The sequence below is a fragment of the Leptosomus discolor genome, chromosome 1 (genome assembly GCF_034619465.1).
Source record: "Leptosomus discolor isolate bLepDis1 chromosome 1, bLepDis1.hap2, whole genome shotgun sequence".
Lineage (NCBI taxonomy): Eukaryota > Metazoa > Chordata > Aves > Leptosomiformes > Leptosomidae > Leptosomus > Leptosomus discolor.
The window spans coordinates 133,616,005-133,638,911 of record NC_141391.1 but is presented as its reverse complement, the minus strand read 5'-3'; the positions used below and the strand labels follow the sequence as shown (position 1 = coordinate 133,638,911).

The 22,907-nt window shown below is 48.6% G+C and overlaps 1 protein-coding gene across 2 annotated transcripts; it reads right to left on the bottom strand.

The window, feature by feature from the left end:
* Positions 1–16,813: 16,813 nt before the first annotated feature.
* Positions 16,814–20,160, bottom strand: LOC147416293 (trypsin I-P1-like). 2 transcript variants are annotated; one of them, XM_086465053.1, is made up of 5 exons: positions 20,121–20,160; positions 19,473–19,641; positions 18,623–18,876; positions 17,700–17,836; positions 16,814–16,963 (listed from the first exon to the last, which is right to left on the bottom strand). In XM_086465053.1, exons 1-5 carry the CDS (start codon positions 20,158–20,160, stop codon positions 16,814–16,816), a joined length of 750 nt encoding a protein of 249 aa, XP_086321179.1. The 2 variants fall into 2 exon arrangements, with proteins under 2 accessions (XP_086321179.1, XP_086321185.1); XM_086465059.1 differs by lacking the exon at positions 20,121–20,160 and adding an exon at positions 19,150–19,151 and having other exon boundaries at positions 19,433–19,612.
* Between the last annotated feature and the right edge of the window lie 2,747 nt (positions 20,161–22,907).

Sequence of the window (22,907 nt, the reverse complement as noted above, 5' to 3'; positions counted from 1 at the left end):
GTCCTGCCCAACCCCAGTAAGTCTCACCCTCTCTCGGTTCTTCCTCTTGACTTATCTCTGGGCAGCTACAAAAACCGGTCCCTGAAAGACCAGGGGCTTTTCCCCCATGATTCCCTGCTGGTTCTTTGTGGCCATGCTGGCCCCTATAGGTAAGTGAACACAGCTTACTCCTGAGCACCTATGTCAATTGCAGTGCTGCTGTCCCAGCTGCGTACCCAGTTTCTGGCAGTGCTGCATTCCCCAAGGCTTCCTGTGCTGAGGACGCACTGTGGATGAGGTGGGCAGGAATCCCTGAACCTCCTGCAATGGCTGTCTACTTTTTCTTTTGTGCACAACCACCAAATGGTTCCTTTTTTGGACACAAACTGCTCAGGAATGTTTCTTGCCTATCAGAGAGAGATTATAAACTCACCTGCTGATCTGAAGAGCTGTCCCATCCTTTCCGCTGCTCTCTAGCCTGTCCTGTTCCTTCTCACCCTCTTCTCTACCAACCCACACTGCCTAGTTTACGTTTTTCCTTTTTTTTTTCCCTCCTCTTCAACACTCTTCCTTTTCCCTTCCAGTGTTGGCTCTGGAACAGTCCCCAGACACAGCGACACAAGAAGGCCAGTCTGTGAATCTGAGCTGTTCCAAGAAGCAATCCTCTAACACAGCTATGTACTGGTACAAGCTGCCTTTGGGGAAGGACTCCAGGCTGATCCTAGTGGCTTCTGCATTCGAAGGTGGTGGAGCAAATGTTGAGAAGGATTTCCGAAGCCATTTCAAGAGCAGTGAGATACAAGGAGACAGGATGACCCTCTTGATAGAGCATGCCTTTCTCAACGACTCTGGCATGTATTACTGTGCTGAGAGTGGAACACAGTGGCTAGGCTGCTGAAGGAGCTAAGCGCAAACCTCCCCCTGAACAAAAGGCACCTGCTTTCCTCCTTGTTCTGCACAAGGCAGGATGATCCCTTTCCACTTGTCACCTCCTCTGCTTCCTAGCCTTCCCTTACTTCTCTTAGACTCTGTGAGTTTGTCTGCTTTCTCTCCTTGCCATCTCTCCTCCTTGTCTCCCTCTTGGTTTAACTCTCATTTACATCAGATTCACGTCCGTCAGCCCTTCTTCCCCTCTCTGCCTTCCTTTCTCTCCCCACCACCTTCTTTCTGTCTCTCTTCAATCTGCACTCCACAGGCTTCCTCTCATTTGACTCCAGCCGACCCTGCTTGCCACTCTCGGTGTCAAACAGAAAGGATGTTCATGTGAGAAGTTCATGGTTAGATAAAGGCAAGGCCAGGCAGGTGGTGTGATAGCCAGTGCCAAGCAGGAGCTGCCCACACGCTCCTCCGTTACAAGGACCTGTCTGAGGTTGTCCTGTGGCCAAGGGATATGTGCAGCACAGTACAGGCCCAAAGGCCGCATGGTACGTGCAGCACAGCACAGCACAGCACAGTCCTGCCCCTACTCAGGTTAACTGCGGATCACTAACTCCTCCACGTACAGTGGTCTCTGTGTCAGGATCAGTACCTTCCACCCCTTGATCCACGTACAATTCAACTTTCCCGAAGATATTATATAAATTACAGTTATGTTAGCAAGCTGTGCAGCTAACAGAGTTTCCTGACAGCTTAGAGCGTTACGCCTGTTATAAGACACACCAGTGGGCAGCACAGGCTGGCATGGGGCACTCAACGGGTTCCGACGCTGAGCTTCTCCTGCTAACATACAGGCTTCTCAAGCCCTAAGCACAAGGCCCAACAGAGCAGGCATGGCCTATTTGAGATCACTAACTCCTTGAACACCGTGTGTTCTGCACGGCTCCCAGTACACTGCCCTGCCACCTGCATGCCCCAGGGAACCCCACGGAAAATGGAGACCCTTTCCATGGACACATCAAGCACAGCCTCCTCTCAGATGGAGTGCTGTGGGTGTGTGGGGGGTGGGGGGTTTCTTCCTGTTGCCTGCGCAATTTAGCCCACCCTTGGTTCTTTTCTCCCTTTTCTTTTGAAGAATCCAAGGTTGTTCCTGAATCTCCTGTAGGCTGTTTGTGGAAATGAACGCAATGGGGCACACTTGGACCTGTAACAGAGGGTCTGGGAGCTGGAGGCATTGCTGCACCCATCTGCTAAAAGGACACAAGGGAACATCTTCACTGCAAAGCCCATGGCAGCCTTGAGCATCCGAATCACTTGCTCTCTTGTATGGGCCAACCTTCCACTGCTGTGCATTGCTGGGCCCACAGCACGGCACAGATGTTCAGAGGCTCTCTCAGGCCTTTGACACACACAGTATGCACCAGTGTACACAAACTGTGAGCCTCACTTCCTGCCTGCAGTGGTTTCCCACAGCCTTGGGTTGGTGAACAAGGCTGTGCCCCGCGTAGAGAAGAAGACAGGGTTTTCTCCAGCTCTGTCCATCCTCGTCCTGCTGCTCCTTTGCAGAATGCTACAAAAAGGAGATTATCAGCTCTTCTCTGACATGGAGAAGGTAAGTCTGTACCAGCATATCCCACCACGAACACCCTTCTCCTCAGAAATCGCTCCCTGGGGCACTCTCCCAAGACACAGTCCCAGTGCAGAGCCAAAGGCAGCCTTTTCTCTCCTTGAGATCTCCCTTTGGAGGAAGAGAAGAATGGTTACAGAACTCCTCTCTGTCATGCTACAACAGCTATCAGGATGACAGGTCAGCAGCCTTTCCCATACCTGGGCAACATCACAAGCAGCACCGGGATAAGCAGAAAATATTCCACATTGCAGCTTGCAGTGTTGGGAGTCTCTGAGTGTGAGGGTGTCTAGAGAGGAGACTCAGCTGAGGGGCACAGACACAAACATGCATTCCTGAGCGCTCTTGCTCTACGCTTCATTTGGTGCCTCTTTGTGCATCCCTGTGCTTGTGCCCACACTCAGGCTGCCGCACAGCCCCATCATGCTGCTGTAATGACGCTTATCTCCCGCCTACATATACACACACACATAGTCACACACAGCAGGAAGTCAGTGGAGAAGGGTACATGCACCTCATGTCTGAACGCAGGTGTCGCTCCCCAGTGTTCCCAGCCAGCCAACTGCCTTCTCACGGTTCGAGCTCCTTCTCACCACCCTGCCCACCCGGAAGGAGACGTGTCTCTTCCTCTCTTAGCCTTTCCTCTTCGCACATATCTGTGCCACTGCTACCATTAAGGCAGGTTGCTGGAAGGAGGTGGCCTTTCTCCATGGTTCTGCACTGGCTCCTTTTGTCCATTGCGGCCCCTGTGGGTAAGTGAACTTTCCTTCCGCTTGAACAGCCGCAGTGGAGCCGGTGCTGCTGTCTCAGCTGTGTGCCCAGTTGCTGTCAGTGTCCCATTCCCCAAGGCTTCCAGGGGGAAGAAGGGCAATGAACAAAGTGAGCTTTTCCTCAGCATCTTAACACGAAAAGCTCTACAGATCTACAAATTTTTTCCTGTCCCATTTTAATGCTTCAATTGAGAGTACTGAGTCATCATTTTTCATAACAGATACGCTGTTGTATTTGAAGATGCTTTGTGCTTTTTTTCTCTTATGCATCTCTCTTAGAAAAACAGGACATTGTCCCATAGCTTGCTGACATCCTTATGCCACCTTACGCCATGTCATACGTCAACAATGTGTTTCCGTGTCCCCCTCAACGTGTTTTACTCCTCACATCTCTTCCCTTCTCTTTCCAGGCCAGGCCCTTCAGCAATCACCAGACACAGTTGTCCGAGTGGGAGACTCTGTGACTCTGAACTGTTCCCAAGAGGTGAAGCCATTCTCAACCATGTACTGGTACAAGCTGCCCATGGGGAAGTATGCCACTCTGCAGTTGGTTGTATACTCAGTAGAAGGTGGTATGGCAGAGATTGAGAAGGAATTCAGAAACCACTTCCAGTCCAAGGGGACTAAGGGAAACCACTTATCTATGGAGAAGGATCATGCCCTGCTCAATGACTCAGGCACATATTTCTGTACTGAGCAAGACCCACAGTGACTCAAAAGCTGGAGCAGCATAGCACAAACCTTTCCATGCAAACAGGGATCTGCCCCCAGCCACACACAGTATTTGACAATACCCCATATTCTCCTCTTGCCCTCCAGCTCTGTCTGTTTAAGGAAAGTAGTTGTATTGTCTGTCTGTCCTCTGCCTGGTCTCTAATTTCTTCCCTGTTCTTTCCCACCTCTGAATCACCTTCTGAGCCTCCTTCTCCTTGTACTCACTGCTTGCCTCATTTATCTTCCATCCCATAGAGTGCCTCTCACGTTCCTCCTCTAATCTCTTTCTCTCTAACCCCTCCTGCTTTCTTCTCTGTCCTCTCTCACACCTGTCCCTCTCCTATCTCCTACATCCTCTTCCATTTCTTCTCCCTTTCAGTCTGTTACACAGGGGTAAGCAGGATGTGGAATAGTTCGCACAGCCAAGGCCAACCTGCAGTTGAATCTTGCAGGGATCTCAGAACTGAGCACTCCCGTACTCATGTGTCTACGACCTTCAAGGGTCTCCTGGGATTGCTCATGCTGTGGTTTCTGAGAGTACAGGTGCCTTGCTGGTAACCCGAGGCTCAGAACGCTGCTGTGCATGAGGGGCTCCAAGTTCTGGAGTGCCAGCAGGACCATGCCAGCAGGACCATGCCACTGAGTCCTCCTGTGTGCATGCTGGTCCCTTAGCCCCACCAATCTCTAGAAAATGGGCATGCTGCTGTGTGCCAGGGACCCTGAGTCTCTAACCTGTGACCTGAACTCACTGATGTATGCGATGTAGCCCAGGTCTCGATCACATCCGGAGATGGAGGATGGTCCTGTAGGTGAGGAGCCCCAAGCTGCAAGATGCTCTGTGGCAGTAACCCACCATACCTTTGGCTCTGTTTAGCCAGAATGGAGCTGTCAGGGCCAGGAGGGGGGTCATTTCCTGCCCCCTCCTGCTCCACACTGGGGAGGCCACAGCTGTGGACTGGGACCACCTTGTGTCCCCAGGACAAGGGAGGTGTCCATCAGGGGTCTTGGAGATGATGAGCACTGTAACACAGGGCAGGTGGGGAGACATTGAGGGTTCTGGGTTTGTGAGGCCAGAAGAAAAGAAGGCAGGCAAGCATTAGTTGCAGCCTCTCATTCCCCGGAGGGAGCTGTGGACAGGCTGGAAACAGACTCTTCTTGGAGTTGCCCAGGAAAAGACTGAAAGGTGATGGGCACAAGCTGGGACAGGGTAATCCTGCTGAGGCAGAGGGACAAATCCTTTGCCAGAGGAGTGAGGCAGCCCTGGGACAGGGTCTGGTACTCGAAGGAGTGGTTTGCATCTGGGGAAACTTTCCGAACTGCTCTGGTCCAGGCCCTGAGAGACCTGCTCCAATTCCAGAACCAACCCTTACGTGAGTAGAGGGCAGACTGGAAACCCTTAGATACCACTGCCACAAATACCTCTGTGAGCCTTTGGTGCACTACAGCTTTCAAGAAGAATGGGGGAATGTTTGGATGAGAGAGTCTTTGTGTTACTCTCACAGACTGCTGGTTCTCCATTAAAGTCCTGAGAGAGACAAATGTGTGTTAATCCTCTCTGGTTACGGGAAGAAGGGGAGAGAAAGTTCCTGTTTATGGAAGGAAGATGCCCTCTGTCCCTTTTCGCTATGCAGGCCATTTCACGGTTCTGGTGTTACAGGTGAACACCTGAAACTAGCTCTGGGGTTCTTTAAAAAAACCCTGTGATTTCAAAAAGATTCTAGTGAGGATTCCAGTCTAGATCATGGCCCCAGAATCTGTTCAATATGAGTGTCCTCCAACCTTGACTTACATCCAGTGCTCCTTACTCCATCACACAGAAGAGCTTGGCTCCCTTTCAGCCATTGGTGCTGCACTCCACTCTACGTAGACCTCTCTGCACCAGACCAACCCAGCCTGGCTGTCCCCGCCCCCGCTTCCCTTTGTCCCTTTGTTGGGACGGGATGGGTGCCTTCTCTACGCCCCTTGGTGCATGAGGCGGAACCAACTCACACGCCACTTACATCCTGGCCATTCAAAGTATTGTTGACCACGATCTGGCTGTCAAACCTGCCTTTGCCCTAGGAAGACAAATAGATGCCACGCTTTGTCCAGTTAGAAGCAAGGGCCACTCTGTAGCCCTGCCTGGGGCCAATGTTCAGCCACGAGCCCAAACTTCTGCCCACACAGGTCCAGCCTGGGAACTGACTGCTCTGCACTCAGGTCACCAGGTTATGGGGCGCAGAGAACTTCCCCAGAGAAGGAGAGGTCATAATCCACTTGGGGATTTATCCCATAATCCCCCTGGGAAGTAATTCCATAATTCTTTGGGGATTAATCCTATTATCCCAATGAAAATAACTCTGTAATGCCGTGGATGACTAATACCATTACCTTCCTGAGGTAAGTCCCATAAATTTTGTGAGGATTAATCCTGTAATCTCTTGTAACCTCTTCAGAAAAAAACCTGAAAGCGCATTTGGGATTATTCCCAAACTACACATGGGTATTAAGCAAGTAATTGCAATGTGATTAAACCCATAACTGGAATTCTATTTATCTCATAATCCCAGGGGAAATGATCCCGTAATCCCTACCAAGAAAGAAGCCAGAAATATTCCTGAGACAGAGACCATCCAAATTTTCCCCTGAGGAAGAATCACGGCTGCAAATGGGGTGGTTCAGGATGTCTAAACCTTTTTGGGCAATTTTGCTTAGCAGATATAAGGGGTTAATTTTTCTGCCCACAGCTCCAGTGGCAGCACAAGACTACATCTCAGGGAACCCAGGTATCCAGACTCCCAGCCCTAAAGCCCCAACCAGATGGAAAACTTGTTGCCTTGGATCTCATCTAAGAGGTTCCCAGTGGTCTTAGGAGAGAGCTAGCCAAGAGCGCTGAAGCACCCCGGGGTTTTGAAGCAGAACAGGTACCCTTGCCCCTTCCCACCAACCTCTCCCCACACCCAAACCCCTAGAACACAGGCTTCCTATTAAACTTTCTTGGATATTTCTGGGATCTGGATACACCACTGTGTCTCAAGCCCCCCCCACCGCGGCTCAAGTCCTCAGCTTTGGGCCCAGCCCTGCCCTGAGAGGAGGAGAGAGTGAGGTCCTCAGGAAGACCTCCATCTCCACCACCCTGGTCCTGCCCTCCCCTGCCAGGTTCATTACTCATTGCACATTCCCTAGAGACAGTCTCGCCCCAGCCAGCGCCACCACTGCCCTGTGTATGTTTTCACCTGGGCTTGGTAGAGAGGCCCTAGCCCCACTACGTGACCCTATCCAAAGGAAGGGTCAAGTTTGTTTGCTACTCAGCACGAAGAGAATGTGAAATCTGAATTCACAGAACACAGAAACTCTGAAGAGGAACACAGGGAGCAAAGCAGGTCTCCAACCACGACCCCCCACCCCCAACCAAAGGAGAGGAGAGGTGCCACAGCTGCATGCTAGCTGCCCACGGTCACCTTTCTAATTCCACCATTGTTCTGAAAGTTTTCAGACTCCCCCCGTGGAAGCTCTTGCCATGCAATGGAAAAGGTGATGGGGAGGAGAGGGGGTGTGCTTCATGCTTCCGTAGGGCATAGAGGTTGTTGACCTTTCCTCAGACCCACCCTCTGAATGATATGAACCAGATCACACAGAGTCAGTCCCCAGGGATACATGGAGTCAGGACTCAGCCATCCCTAGGATTTGGTGCACCTGTACTGAGCGAGACAGCTCCTTGGATCCCCTCTTTGTGAATGGACTCCAGGGGTAAGCAGTAATGCCAGACACCCTCTGAGGTGCAGTTCTCAGACACTCGGTGGGTAAACTCCCAACTAGCACAGAAGCTGCTGTTATGGGGCAGGTTGTTAGCTCTGCTCTCCCAAGTGACTTTCTGGGAGCCCAAGATGTCTGACTTGAGCCCTAGGCTCCTAGGCCACTGAGGAGGCTCCTAAATAACTTTGGGCTCAGTGACATACCATGAAGAGGAGCGCAGGGGTCACCAGCCCTCCCTGTGACCAAGAGTAGGCATATCAGCAAAAGAAACAAACCAGGCAGGTTCTCCACCCCTAGGAACATGGAACTTGGGGCAGTGAGGCCTCCTTCTGTGGAGGACACAACATCCCAGTCAGTCTCCAGGCAAGGAACAACTCTTCCACATGGCAGATCCAAAGTCTCTGCTTCAATGCCTTGCCTCCTTCTGACCTGCTCACCAAACACCACCCTCTCCCCTCTTCCATCCCTCCCTGCTCCCCTCCCTTCCCTTATATAATGCCATGGATTGTCTGTCCTCCCAGCAGAGACAAAATGGAGACCAGTGACACAAGTTCTTTCCTCCAGCTCACATATTTGCTTTCAGCCATCTACAGAACTACAGGCAAGTATGAGCATCAAAACCCACAGTAACAGGTCCCGTACATTGGCCCAGATGGTGCTTTGCATGCAGGAGGTGTTTCCATGCAAGCTGGGAAGTCTCTCAGTGCACGCATCTTTCTCCAGCATGTCTTTCACCTATGAGAATCCAGAAGTGACAGAGCTTTTGACTAGCTCCTTTCAAGTTCCTCCTCGTCCTTGCACCCATGAACAGAACCATAGAGCACTATGCTTGCAAAACTGCATATCGCAGTGCCTCCAGAGCTCTGAGCCAGATTGTTAAATGTGAGTCTGAAAGGAATGAGAAAGCTTCTAGGGAAAAGGGAGGCATAAGCCCAAGGACAGAGTCATCTGGGAAGGATGCAGGTGAATGGATGTGGCTGTGTCTTGATATAACAAGGCTTCACGGACATGCCGACCATATCAAGCTACACAGGTCTTTCCAACAGCACACTGCTTTTTATGTTCTGTACCATCAAGAGCACTGGATGTTTTGAAGTGGATGCGATCCATGTGAGGGAAAGAATGTCTCCTGTTCTGCCACAAATAACCCACATGGAGGAGTTGGCTAGATCTAACCTTGTTCTGTGTCCTTGAAGGGCAATTCCTGCCCAGCTTCTTCCCACTACCTTCAGCCCCAAATAATCATTTTCACAGGGAGTTTTTCTTGGCATGGTCACTGGATCTCCACTCCCAAACTAAGGCCAGGGGCGGTTTTTTTCTCCCTTCAGATCTCTGTTTGCAGGAGAAAGGAGCATTTGTGCCACTCCCCTCTGTCAAGCTACAATGCACACCAGGACCATTATGTCAGCAGCCTGCTCTGACAGCATTGGTCTGAGCAGAGACAATTCCACCCTATGGTTTGTGTGGTCAGGGCCTGTGAAGTTTCAGGGAGTCTGGAATGGAGTGTCAGATGTGGGACAGAGAAGCAAAACCCATGCTCTGTGTCTCTGTCTTCTTTGTGTAACACCTCTTTTCTGGAGATCTTAGCTCATGTGGAAGGAAGAAAGAAAAACTCCACAGCATCCCCCTGCCCTGCCTCGAACTCAGGCTCCCGTCCAGCCCCATCGCACTCCTGTGATTGCACGCACACACATACGCACACATAAAGCCAGCTGTGCAGGGTTCACACCACCCACTACTGCGTGTGAGTGTTATCTCCCACTGATCCCAGCCAGCCAACCACTTTCTGACCTTTCAGGTGCTCTCACACTGCCCTGCCCATCGTCAATGTCACGCATCTCTGCCTTCCTCAGAGTTTCCTCCTCACAGTCTCTGTGCCTGTGCTGCCACCATGGGCAGGTTTCCATCACTGACTGTTATTTTCTTCCGATTTCCTCCACGTTTGAAATGTTTCTAACACATTCACGTTTTCTGCCACCTTTTTCTGCTGGTCATTCATAGACAGATGAGAAACTTGCTTATAGCTTTTAAACCCATCCCAAACCATCCTATCCCTTATCCCTTCTAGATTTTGTGAATTTTTGCCACCCCCTTCCTCCTCAAAAAATTTCACATCCTGCCTAGCCTCCTGCTGCTTCCCTTCCCCTCCCCGTCTCCCCCCCCCGACTCCGCCGCCCGACAGAGTAGGCCCTTCAACAGTCATCAGAGAGCGAGGAGCTGTGACTCTCAGCTGTTTCCAGATAGGAACCACATGCCCCTACATGCCATGGTGTAAGCAGTCTCAAAGAAAGGATACCATGCTGCAGCTGGTAGTGTTTTCAGTGGAAAGGGAAAAGGCAGAGCTTGAGGATGGATTTCAGAATCACTTCAAGAGCTCTGGGAGTATAGACTGCTATCACGTGGCCTTTTCAATAGATTTTACCTCAGTGAATGACCCTGGCACATCCTATTGTGCTAAGATATGCATTGATTCAAATACTCAGGAAGCTGAGCACAAAGCTCTATACAGAAAGCGATCTGACGGCTGGCGAGACTCTGCCTCTGCTCTCTTTTGGCATGGTCAGGCGGCCATTGCCCACAGAGTTGAGGCTGGGGGTCCCTGCAGAATCAGTTTGGGAGGGTATGGGTTCAACTATAGTTTTCCTCACACCATCACAAGATGCAGCCTTTTTTTTTTTTTTTTTTTTTTTTTTTCTCTAGAGAGCAGAGTAGGGAGTGATGAGACAGGGTTATTCCCAAAGGTGAATGAGAGCCTGATTGTCAGGGATCTGCATCAGGTATTATCTCTGTGAAGAAGCTAGGACCTGCAGATTTCCCAAGGCCAGCTGCACCTCCTGGAACCATTGGAAAAGCTGAGGATGTTCTGTGGTGGGAAAGAACCCACCGATGTGCATGAGGCCGTAAAACAGAGCTGGTGCTGGAGGGAAAGATGGTCTATGCAGCCCCAAACCACCTCTTGTACTTGGTGCGAAGGACATGTCAGAGTTCAGCGTGCTGACCGTGACGCAAATGTCGTTTCATTGTCAGCACTGACACCTTGCAGGCTTCGGGGAATCCGGTCCTTCACCCAGTTCAAGGCAGGGAAGGGTGCAGAAAGAGATCCATGCCTGTTAATTGTATGAGGGTGGAGGAACCCAGCTTCTTCCAGCACCTCACCTGCTCACTGGAGGAAAGAAAACAGGTTCACGCACTCTTGTGTCTCTATGCGTCTCAGCAGTGACACACAGACAATTTCTGTGCTGCCTATGTTTGTGCTGCTATTGCCAATACATCATACGTACATCATAACGCTTTCTCTGTTTCCTTTTTTTTTGTTGGGCACCACATGATTGAGGAAACTGTTAGCAATCTTTGAGAGGAAGGTAACTGTTCCCGCTTTTCTGGAGACAGACAGGAAGAAAACTTCAACATTACACACATAAGAGTCTCAAGAGAGACCAGAATATTCCGTTCAGCTAGGGGTGTCTTTCTGCATATCGTGCAGCTATGTAATAGCCTGTGCATGAAGTCCTTCCCAGTAACACAGGCTGCAGTCATCCAAGCACAAAGCCAGCTGGCCCCAAGAATGAGGTGTCTTGTGAGTCTATTATATCAAAGCTATTTTGTCAGGGTAAAGTCTCCCAGCTACAGACATATGTCCACAGAATAAATAGATCTGTGTGGGATCTCAGACTCTACTGTGTCACTGCTGAGTCGCAGATCCTCCCCTCCACCCTTCCCCAAGAGACATGTTGACTTGTACACAAACCAGCATAATTTGTTGCCCAGTTCTATCCTTAACGCTTCTTCCGAGTATTGAGCCTCTTTAGAGAAGCTGGACTGACGGAGAGTTTTAGCTCTGCCTGGCCTTTGGAGCCTTTTAGTTAAGTGCTGCTGCCACTTGGTTACTTTTCCTCCTGTCCTGCCAGGTTGGTGCAAGGTTTTTATGCCTTTGTACATGCACTCAAATACATTGCACTTGATCCCAGTGGACTTTTTCCTGAGAAGAATAGAGAGAGTACAGGGCACTTCGTGCTGTCGACCCTCAGGCTCCAATCAGGGCTCCCAGCTCTGTAATCCTCTCACTCCTGCTGTGCAGACCTGTGTGATGAAAGCAGTATGTGGAAATGTCAGCAGAGAGAGAGAGAGAGAAAAAGAAAAAGTGTCCTCCCATCTCAGTGCTTTGCAGACATCTGTTGCTCTTATTGGGCAGCATAAAGGAGGGAACAACTTTGTCAGTGACCTCTTCGTGGCACTGTCCACCACAGACATTAGTGATGCTCCAGCCATGTAAGAGAGGAGGTCCCATGAAGATATTCCAGCAATTTGAAAATCAAGAATGACCTATCATCTGGAAAGTGGAATTTCTTCTTTAGACACTGGAGACCTTGACACATTGGGAGGGATAGTAACAGAGGACTGGGACTGTTTCCGGACTTCTCAACATCCCTGTCTGTCATATTTGAGAATGCATTCTGCCTGATAATAGAAGTATTTCTCCCTCCCCCCCCGCCCCCCCATTTTCATCTCATCATATTTTCAATGCGTTCTCTCCTCTGTCCTCCAAGTTTTTGCTTCTCCTTTCCCCTAACATACCAAGCAAAGATATCAACCACCCTCGACTCACAGCGGTTAGCGAGGGAACCAGGATCAGGGAGTCACAGGTCACGGAGCTGTGACTTTCAGCTGCTCCTAGATAAGAACTCTGTCTCCTGGTGAATGCAGAATGAAGGAAAGCATGCCAGGTTACAGCTCAGGGCTTTTTCTGGAAAAGGGCAGATGCTGAGAAGGAATTCAGCAAGTGCTTCCAGAGCAATTGGACACGAAGCTACGGTCTGGTCCTGTTCATATGTTGCGCCTATCTCAATGCACGCACCTATTACTCTCCTAGGAGGTATGTGGTGACCCAGACAGAGTTCCACGCAAGCTTGCAGCTGTGCAGGTCAAAGGCTGCAGGGGGTGCTTTGGCCTGTCACTTGTACCAGAGGGTGGTGGAGACAACACTTGTGATCGATGAGATCAGGTGAATGATCTGTTCAGCCTGGTAGCAGAGCTGAAGGAGGAGGTAGAGAGGCTGAGGAGCATCAGGGAATGTGAGAGGGAGATAACTACTTTTGAAGGGGGGAGGGGTTATAAACCAGGCCTGTTATGAATAAGCCCATGGGAAGCATGGCAGGGCCCGTAGGATGGTGTGCTAGCAAGGACACCTAGCTCTGCCTTCTCAGTGGAGACAAGGGATAAACATATAATCAGGAATGAAGAGGCAAGGGCTGTTGTTGATGTTTTAAAAGTCACGGAAAAACCTGAGAAGGGTCTGGTAGGAAATGGGGCCCACACCCACAAAAAGGTGTTGGGATCATTAGCTCATCTGAAGTGCCTCTATACTGTATGAGCAACAGCATACAGGGGGAGCTTGAAGCCATGATGCAACAGGAAAACTGTGACGTAGTGGCTATCACAGAAACGTGGTGGGATGTCTCAACTGGAGTGCCACAATCGGTGGCTACAAGCTCTTCAGGAGGGAGAGACAGGGAAGGAGAGGTGGTGGGGTGGCCTTGTGTGTTAGGGACTGTTACGAATGCTCAGAATTTAAGTACAGTGACAATGGGGTTGAGAGTGTTTGGATTAGGTGAAGTTGCAAGGCCAATAACGCTGATATTGCTGTGGGAGTCTGCTATAGACCTCCCAATCAGAGCAGTGAGGAAGACGAAACTTTCTATAAGCTCTTGGGAGAAATCTCACGGTCACTTGCCGTTGTTCTTGTCGGGGACTTCAACTTCCCACATAGCTGCTGGAAATACAACACAGCAGAGAGGGAACAATCCAGGAGGTTCTAGGAATTTGTGGAGGATCACTTCCTCACACAGCTGGTAAGTGGACCGACCAGGGAAGACACCCTGCTGAACCTCCTGTTTGTGAACGGAGAAGGTCTTGTGGAGGATATAGCATTTGGAGGCAGTCTAGGGAACAGTGATCATGAAATTATTAAGTTCTCTAGATGTTAGGAGGGGGCGCAGCAAACGTCCACTTTGGACTTTCGAAGGGCAGACTTTGACTTGTTTAGGAGGTTACTTGATAGAACCCCTTGGGAGTCAGTTTCGACAGGTATAGGAGTCCAGGAAGGCTGGACACGTTTTAAGAAGGAAATCTTAAAGGCACAGGAACAGGCCATCCCCACGTACCGTAAACGAGCCAGCAGCAAAGAAGGCCAGCCCGGCTGAATAGGGAGATTTGGCTTAAAATCGGGGAAAAAAGGAGAGTTTACGGCCTCTGGAAGAAGGGACAGATCCCTCATAATGAGTACAAGAATGTTGTTAGGTTATGCAGGGAGATAATTAGAAGGTCCAAAGGCCAGCTAGAAGTTAATCTGGCTTTGGAGGTAAAGGGCAACAAGAAAAGTTTCTATAAATACATTAACAATAAAAGAAAGACCAGGGAGACCCTCTGTCCCCTACTTGGTCCAGGAGGAAATACGGTAATAAAAGACGAGGATAAGGCTGCGGTGCTTAATGCCTTCTTAGCCTCAGTCTTTAGTAGTAGGAACACTTGTAACAGGGAAAGTCAGCCTCCCCAAGCCAAGAGACAGGGGCCAGGAGCAAAATGTCCCCACACACAACCCAGGAGGAGATGGTCAGTGACCTGCTGCTCCACATCGATGTGCATAAATCTATGGGGCCAGATGGGGTACATCCTAGAGTGCTGGGAGAACTGACGGGGGTGCTCACCAAGACACTGTCCATCATTTATCAGCAGTCCTGGCTGACTGGGGAGGTCCCAGCAGATTGGAAGTCAGCCAGTATAACACCCATATATAAGGAGGGACAGAAGGGTGATCCGGGAAATTACAGGCCTGTCAGTTTGACATCAGTGCCAGGGAAGCTGATGGAGCAGATCATCCTGAGTTCCGTTGTGCTGCATATGCTGCACAACGGGCTGGTCAGGCCCAGTCAGCATGGGTTTATGAAGGGCAGGTCCTGTCTAACAAACCTGATCTCCTTCTATGACAGGGTGACCCGCTTGTTGGATGAGGGAAAGGCTGTGGATGTCATCTACCTCGACTTCAGTAAGGCATTTGACACTGTTTCCCACGGCGTTCTCCTAGAGAAATTGACCGCTCTTGGCTTGGATGGGCACACACTTTGCTGGGTGAAGAAATGGTTGGATGGCCGAGTCCAGAGAGTTGTGGTCAATGGAGTTAAATCCAGTTGGCGGCCGGTTACGACTGGTGTCCCCCAGGGCTCAGTACTGGGGCCACTTCTGTTTAACGTCTTTGTCAGTGATTTGGATGAGGGAATGGAGAGCACCCTCAGTAAGTCTGCAGATGACACCAAGCTGGGTGGAAGTGTCGATCCGCCTGAGGGTAGGGAAGCTCTACAGAGGGATCTAGATAGGCTGGATCAATCGCTGGGCCAAGGCCAGTTCCATGAGTTTCAATAAGGCCAAGTGCCAGGTCCTGCACTTTGGCCACAACAACCCCCAGCAGCGCTACAGGCTTGGGGAGGAGAGGCTGGAGAGCTGCCAGGCAGAGAGGGACCTGGGAGTGCTGATTGCCAGATGGCTGAACAGGAGCCATCAGTGTGCTCAGGTGGCCAAGAAGGCCAATGCCATCCTGACCTGTATCAGGAATAGTGTTGTCAGCAGGAGCAGGGAGGTGATCATTCCCCTGTACTAAGCTTTGGTCAGGCCGCACCTCGAGTACTGTGTCCAGTTTTGGGCCTCTCTCTACAGGAAGGACATTGAAGTGCTGGAGAGGGTACAGAGGCGGTCTGCCAAGCTAGTAAAGGATTTGGAGCGTGTCTCATGTGGGAACGGCTGAGGGATCTGGGGCTCTTTAGCCTGGAGAAGAGAAGGCTGAGAGGAGACCTTATTGCTCTCTACAACTACCTGAAAGGAAGTTGTAGCGAGGCGGGCGTCGATCTGTTCTCCCTAGTAACTAGTGATAGAACAAGGGGAAACGGCCTTAAGCTGCACCAGGGGAGGTTCAGGCTGGATATTAGGAAGAATGTCATTACTGAAAGGGTTGTCAGGCATTGGAACAGCCTGCTCAGGGAGGTGGTGGAGTCACCATCCCTGGAAGTGTTTGAGAGACAGGTAGATGTTGTACTTAGGGACATTGTTTAGTGGTGTGGATAGAGCTAGGACAAAGGTTGGACTTGATGATCTTGAAGGTGTCTTCCAACTGAAACTGTTATTCTATGATTCTATCTCAGTGACAATGCATCTGAGAGAGCCAGGCACAAACCTGTCTGTAGGCAAATGGCTCTTGCTACTTCGTGCCCTGCTCTTGTCCTCTCCCTCTCTTTCCTCCAGTGTTGAATTTCTTTTCAATTTCTCCCCATTTGACCTATTCTCTGCTTGTTTCTATCCTTATATTTTACTCAAACTCTCTATTTCCCTTTTCACTTTCAGGAGATAGGTACACAGCCCACTGGCAACTTTGGCAGCTTTTTCACGGACTTTCAATTCCAGTGCCAGCTGGGGTTAGGAGGTGTTAAAACCAGAACCCAGGAACATCTCTGTCCTTTTGACTCTTCCGAGAAAACTAAGCAAGTCCATCATGATCAGTTAGCTGAGCAAAAAGGTACAGACAGCAGCCCCAGTGGCACAGTGGTACATGAAGAGAACAAGCCCTAGCAAGAGGTGGTTTCATTTCCCAAGTAGAGCTTTCAGGGAGCATCCACTAGGGAACATTAAGTCATATTGTTGAGGGTGGGAGTGGGGGAGATGGGGAGTGATTCTGCTGCTGCCTGCTGATTTCTGCAGTAAGAGTATGCTGCTTGTGTTACTCAGCACACTCTCTCAGCTGTTTCAGACGGTTTTGTAGCACCTGAGCATGGACTGATAAGCAGAAAAGATGTTCTGCTCCAGAAATGGGTGAAAGACTCCTGAAGATGAGTCTGCAAAATGTTCCACAATCCTGCTAGTTGAGGTACTACAAATATTAACTATTTTCCCCAGAGTAACATTCCCTGCGTCTGTCCCCCGTATCATAGCCTACGGAGGTACCGAGAGAAATGCTGCACAAAGAACAGGTGCCTAAAACGCTTTATTTTTTGATAATTTTTGTACATCCAGTCCCAAAACAGAGGAAATTGACGAGGAGAAAAAGCAGCTCACATAGAACCCCAGTGTCTCAGTTGGCAGATATAGTTTCTTCAATCCAGGAGACATAATTGCAAACCTTAGTGTAAACTCCAGGGTAGCCTTTCTGTGCGCATCCCCTACCCCAGGAAACAATGCCCTGGAGCTGCCCGTTGCAGACTACTGGACCTCCGGAATCCCCCTGTGCACATAAAGGATATCGATATTTAGGAAATGATATCAGTGAAAGTGACGAGCCAGAAATCACTGACATTTGAGGGAGCTCCACTGGGCTTTTTCTACACAGAAGTTCTACAAAGGTCATTTCTGATTACTGTGCTACACCTGATGTGTACTGTGCCTTACTTTAGCTCTAAGGGCATCACAGCTAAGGATGAGTAAGCTGCCTATTTTTGACAGATGCAGTCCTTGGCAGACGCTTTGCATATGTGTGTCTTAAACATTTTTCTGTCAAATATTTCCACAGAGCTAGGCACATGTAAAACACAGAGCAATTGGCAGGTGTGTTCGTTTTCCAGATTGCCTGGATCTTGCCATACTGGCTATTTCATTTTTGGTGAGTCCAAACCTAACATTTGCGTCCTAAGCTCTAAAGTCACCGTGAGTACTATTGACTCTCTGGTGCAGCACTGCTCCTTTTTCAGTAGCCTAAGGTGCAGGAGGCAGCATAGTCTGCTTGTGGAGGTTTATGGCAGAGGTATTTGCTGTCTCAAAAAAGGGACAATGACTAACTGAGTGGGAAAAAAACTAGCCTCACTCAATAAGCATCTTTCACCCTAAGTCTCCACTGTTGTTCACAAAAACAACATTCAGACATGCCAGTGCATTGACTATAGCCAGTTCTCCAATATAAAGGCCTCTTCTACTGGCAAAAGGCAGGACAGAAACACATGAGAAAGGAGAGGCAGACGTTTTACCTGGCAAGAGTCTTTCCCTCCCTCCATGAATCCTACACATATCATGTTCTTGGTAATTCGCCCAGGGTAGGCTTTGGTGCACTCGCTTGAGGAGAGTACAGGAGCCTTCAGGCACTGCAAGGTATCTGAATACAGTTCTACAAGAAAATAGGGAGAGATGGTTGATAGATCTCTGTTCATTTCAGAGCCTAGAAAAGATCTTTTCTTAGCAGAAAAGTATCACTGGACATCCCGGTTTAGCAGTCGTCATTTTTTCCTCTGAACAGTAATCACGGCATGGATTCCTTTTGTTTAGATGGACCAGATTCTACCCATGGGTCCGCCGTTCTACACTACAGCCATATTAATGTTTCTGATACCTAGAAAATCATCAACTGGCAAGCATGGAGCCAAGAGCTACTCTTGTAGCACATATGATGGAGGAAACCTGAGTCTCAGGAAAACCATCCTCTCCTCTTTAGTTGTCGTCAGTGGATTAGATACCAGTCACCATCCACACCTCTGACCGTTGCTGTAAGAGAACGGAGCTCCCTTGTAGTAATTTTAGATCCACAGTCACAGGTTTTGGCCTTGTTCTGAGAGAACTGACCACTCTATTGACATTAGTTAAGTTGCTAGTGCTTGGCACTGTGCAGCTGATAGCGCCAGGCCACAAAATTTATGGCAGTCTGAACATGCTGGTGAATGGCACACGGATGACTTAAGTGATTCCATGTTCTTAACACAGAAGCAGAGAAAGAACTTTATAAAGGCTTGCCTTTAAAGCAGTTAAATGGTTCCTGTCCCACACAGAGTGATCACTCAAAAAGTGCCTGTCCCACAGCACTTCCCTGTGCTTTAGCCTGTGCTGTTTGGAGTTAATTGTGAGGTCTTAGAGTGGCTCCCACGTCCTCATGATGGGGACATTCCCACAGAGTACTCACTGCCGTTGCTGAGTGTGTTGCCCCAGCCAGAGATTAGACACGTGGTGCCCGTGGCCACACAACTGGTAGGCAGAGGAACTGTTTGGACAGCTTGGTTGAGCTGGGCTGGTTCAGCAAGCTTGATGAGCATAATGTCATTGTTCAGTGTTGCGGAGCTGAAGCCAGGGTAGCGGATGACTTTAGCTGAACTAATCAGCTGCTCTGTCAATTCTGTGACTGCCAGGTTATGCTTCCCAAGCTGCACTTGGAATCGACTGGAAAAGAGAAAGAACGGTGTATACTTTACTGCCACCGACAGGTTATGAGGAACCCCCCCGTTACTGTATACACTCGCTTAAACATCGCTATTGTAGTAGCTGTTTTCATGCAGGTTATCTTCCCTGTCCTGCAATAAGTCCGGGGGATCCACACTGAGATCTTACCCCCTTCCAGTACAGGTGGTGAATTCCTGCAGGTTTATGCTGTTGAGCTGGGACAAACTGAATATGTAACAGTGCTTTACACAAACATTCTGGAAAAAGGCAAACTGCTATCACCATGACCTCATTCCTCTTCCTGTCCTCCAGTGACTAAGTTTTTGCAAGATTACTGTAATTTATAAGAACTCACAGGCCATAACTTGTTTCTAGATTATCACATTCTCATTTCAGAAAGTGCTCTGCATCACAGAAACATTTGCAGAAGTGGAAAACCCCTTATGTTGCCTCAGCCCAGCTTCCTGAGTGAGCCACCCATTCCCTGGTTGTCTCCTGTCAGCATGGAGTCATTTGCATATTTGGACCCCACAGCTCAGAATTCCTGCTAAAAGACAACTGAAAGAAAGAAGTAGGTTGCGGAAGAATCCACTCACGGCTTGTAGCAGTGAGCTGCTGACAGGACCCACTGGCTGTTGATGAGGGAACCTCCGCAAGAGTAAAACCCAGAATTCAGGAACACCTGATAGGGGACAGAGTTCGCTGCACAGGTGTAGCCGCCCACAATCTTGTCATCATCATCGTCAGCGTTGATGGGGAAGGCAACTGGGAGGTAAGAAGAGGCATATGTCAGCATCTGGCATAAGGAATCTTGTGCCCCTGTGACACATCTCACGCCAAAACATCCCACTTGTAGGCTCTACTTCTATAAAAGCTCACAGCAACAGTGGTTGGCAAGCACTCACCCACAGTCCAAAAATTCACAGCAGCTTTAGGACCTCCTGGGCCAGAGGTGTTACCTTTATACCTCATAGTCCTTAAGAGAGAGACAGTGGGTTTTTTCAAAGCTATGGACACATTTCTGTATTCCTGGGTCACAAACCTCTAGAAAGGCATTCGTTCCCCATTTTGTGACATAAGCGATTATGAACAGACAGCAGTCAAGAGAAGTTGCAGTGCTCTGCCTTAACACTTTTGCAAGTATAAACTGGACTTCACTTTCCCGCAATAGACTACCTTGCAAATCTGCTCAGAAAATGAGCTTCCTTATAAATTACAAAAATCGAATTAAAAAATATACTCACCAGCCACACCAACAAAGGTGACAAACAGTATGTATTTCATGATCTTGACACAGCCTCAGGCCCAGACTGGTGGACTGGAAGTGTGAGCTGCTAGAAATACATTTTTCAAAATGACCTTATCTCTCATCCAAGGTTTTCTCCAGACAAAAGGTACACAGTGGAAAATTTGAAGACCCAAATGTGGTCATTAACAGCCACTGGTAGAAACTACAAATAACAGATCAGTTAATCATAATCGTTTCCTAAGATAGAGAGCTATTTTAAATTATTTCAGAGGGCAGCCTTCAATTTAAAAATACACTTGGGCTTTGGAAGATGTGTAGTTGTTCACCTGTTTCATTCTTATACGCAGCACCTCTTGAGGGCAACCCTCAAACCCCTTTGAGATTCCTCTGTGCTGGTGGTGTCATTTTTTTAAATGCATGTTTTTATCGGAAGCTGAATATTGCAGGTAATGGACTGTAAGATACTATGCATTTATTTGAAAAAGCAAAACCAAAACCTCTCAGTGCTAAGTTTGTTAAGCTTATTTTAGCAAATTCCTTTTCTTGAGTAATGGGCGTGTGTGCTTTTTTTATCGTATAGAACACAGTGTTTTCATAAACAAAATTATTCAAAAGTAATGTCAATAAGTGCATATGAAAAAACTATTCTGTGCCCTCCAGCACCTCCCAAGTTCAAAGTTCAAATGTGGAAATGTGCAGCACACCTCTTTGAAAGACTTCTCTTTCCTAATTTCTCTCACCTGTTGTATATGACAATATCAGCCTAAGTGCCAAACCACGCCTTTCATTTAGCTTTGGAATGTTCTATAGAGATTCATTTTTGCCACAGAAGAATTTCAGCATAACATCCTTGATGTTTATGGATGTAATGTATGTGAACAAAAATACCGTGAACACAAAAAATGAGATCTTCTGAAATCCTTCTCCGAAAGAGTGATAATTTCTGTCATGATGCTGAGTCTGCCACAGCATAATGTGTTTGATGAACAATCATTTTCCAAGCAGCTGCCAACTTCATCATGCTAGCTCCTGAAAGACATGGGATAACCTCAAGTGATTGTAAAGACAAGTCATGTCTCTTTGAGATGCTGAAGTGGCATGAGAGACCAAAGAATAATCTTTCTACACCATTTCTTGATCAATTTTTTGAGAGCCCTGGAGGGCTGCTACACAGAGTGGCACTATCCAGATGGAAATTTTCCTTCAAGTTAAAAGCCAGGGACCCCTCCAAGGAGCTGCATGAATTGTCTTGGGCTTTAAACTGGTATCAGTGCACAGTTTTCTTAGAAACGTGTTTTTTTCCTGAGAAACAAATAAGGAGTAGAAGCTTCCTGTGGAAAGAGCCGTAGCAGGACTAAGCACGGCAAAATTTACCAAAGCTATCTAACCAAGCAGAGCAAGAACAATTCCCAGTCTACGATAGTGTATAATTTGATCTCCCTGTGGATGTATAATTTCTTTGTCCAAAACATGCCATTGGCATAGAGGCAGGCTGCCATCAGGTATTATAAAACAACATTTTTCCTGAGATACAGCTCTAATAACCTGTTAGGTAACACCTAGGCTATGAAGGACAGCTTTGTTTTCCTTCTTTTCACAGGGTTTAATATTTGGCTTAGTATCTGCCCAAATTTCAGGAAAATCCAGTAATTTGGCATCGGAGTTGGGAAGCTCGACCATACCTGCCTTTATCTTGGGACTTTTTTTGTTTTACTTAATCTACTCTGATCTTTAACTGATCAGTTATTCTCAACAGCAGGAAAGGCATCATACGGGGACGACTGGTAATCTCCTCGAAGAAAAAGCTCTCTCTGAGACTCTCTATGCTACTTGCTTAAGTCAACAAGAGAACACGACTGACCTCTTCCCAGGCTGCTGCCAGAGCTCATGGCAAAAGTCCTGGGTCATAGTTCCTGTGTTCCTAAGGCCTTGATGGTTCCAGAGGCTCCCATGAATCCCAGAACTCCAGGGTGCATGCCAGCAGGGCAGCTCATGGAGCAAACTGATCTCAAATGAAGGCAAATGGGGTGTTTGTGATGCACAACTCAGAGTACGTCCAGCAGATGCGCTGCTTCAGAATAGCCGTTCAGGCCTTTCAGTGAGAGCTGTGAAGGATGAACAGACTGCTTTGCATTCGGGGTGAAATTGGAACACCTCTTCCCACCCCTCCTTTCTTTCTTTAAGAACACACATCCCTACTTTCTTCTCAATGCTGCTGAATGTTCCACAGACCCATTGTAAGGTTTTTTGTCAGGGTCTTTCAACAAGTACACTCCAGAGGATATATCTCCAGCTGCAAACAAGTCTCTCATTTAATGCAGTGATGCTGTAGCAGAATGCTGGTGGCTCCAGGGGCACGGAAAGGAGGAGGATTGGTGACTGGAGGGCAGCTGTGTTGGTTATTATCAATGGAGAAGCAATGGCAGCTTGCATTTCTAGAAATCCATGTTCCTAGTTCAAGTCTTTCAGTCAACTGTAATATGACTGGACTGAGATAATATACATTTGTCCAGGCTGATGCGAGATCGTGGGAAAGGGGAACCTGGCGAGACCGTGGGCTGACAGAGATAAACCTTCCCGGGAGCACAAAGCAGAGGAGTTTCTGAGGCTAGTCCTTGTATATCTCACAGAGCTTGGTGGTGGAAGGCACTATGGATTCTCTCTGCCCAAGTCTCTCCTGCCTGGGAGCAGCTGGTTGAGAGATGTCCCATCTGAGCTAGGAACATCAAGTGCCCAGTTGCTGGTGGCAAGGAGAGTGTCTGGGGAAGGGGTTTGCATCTTC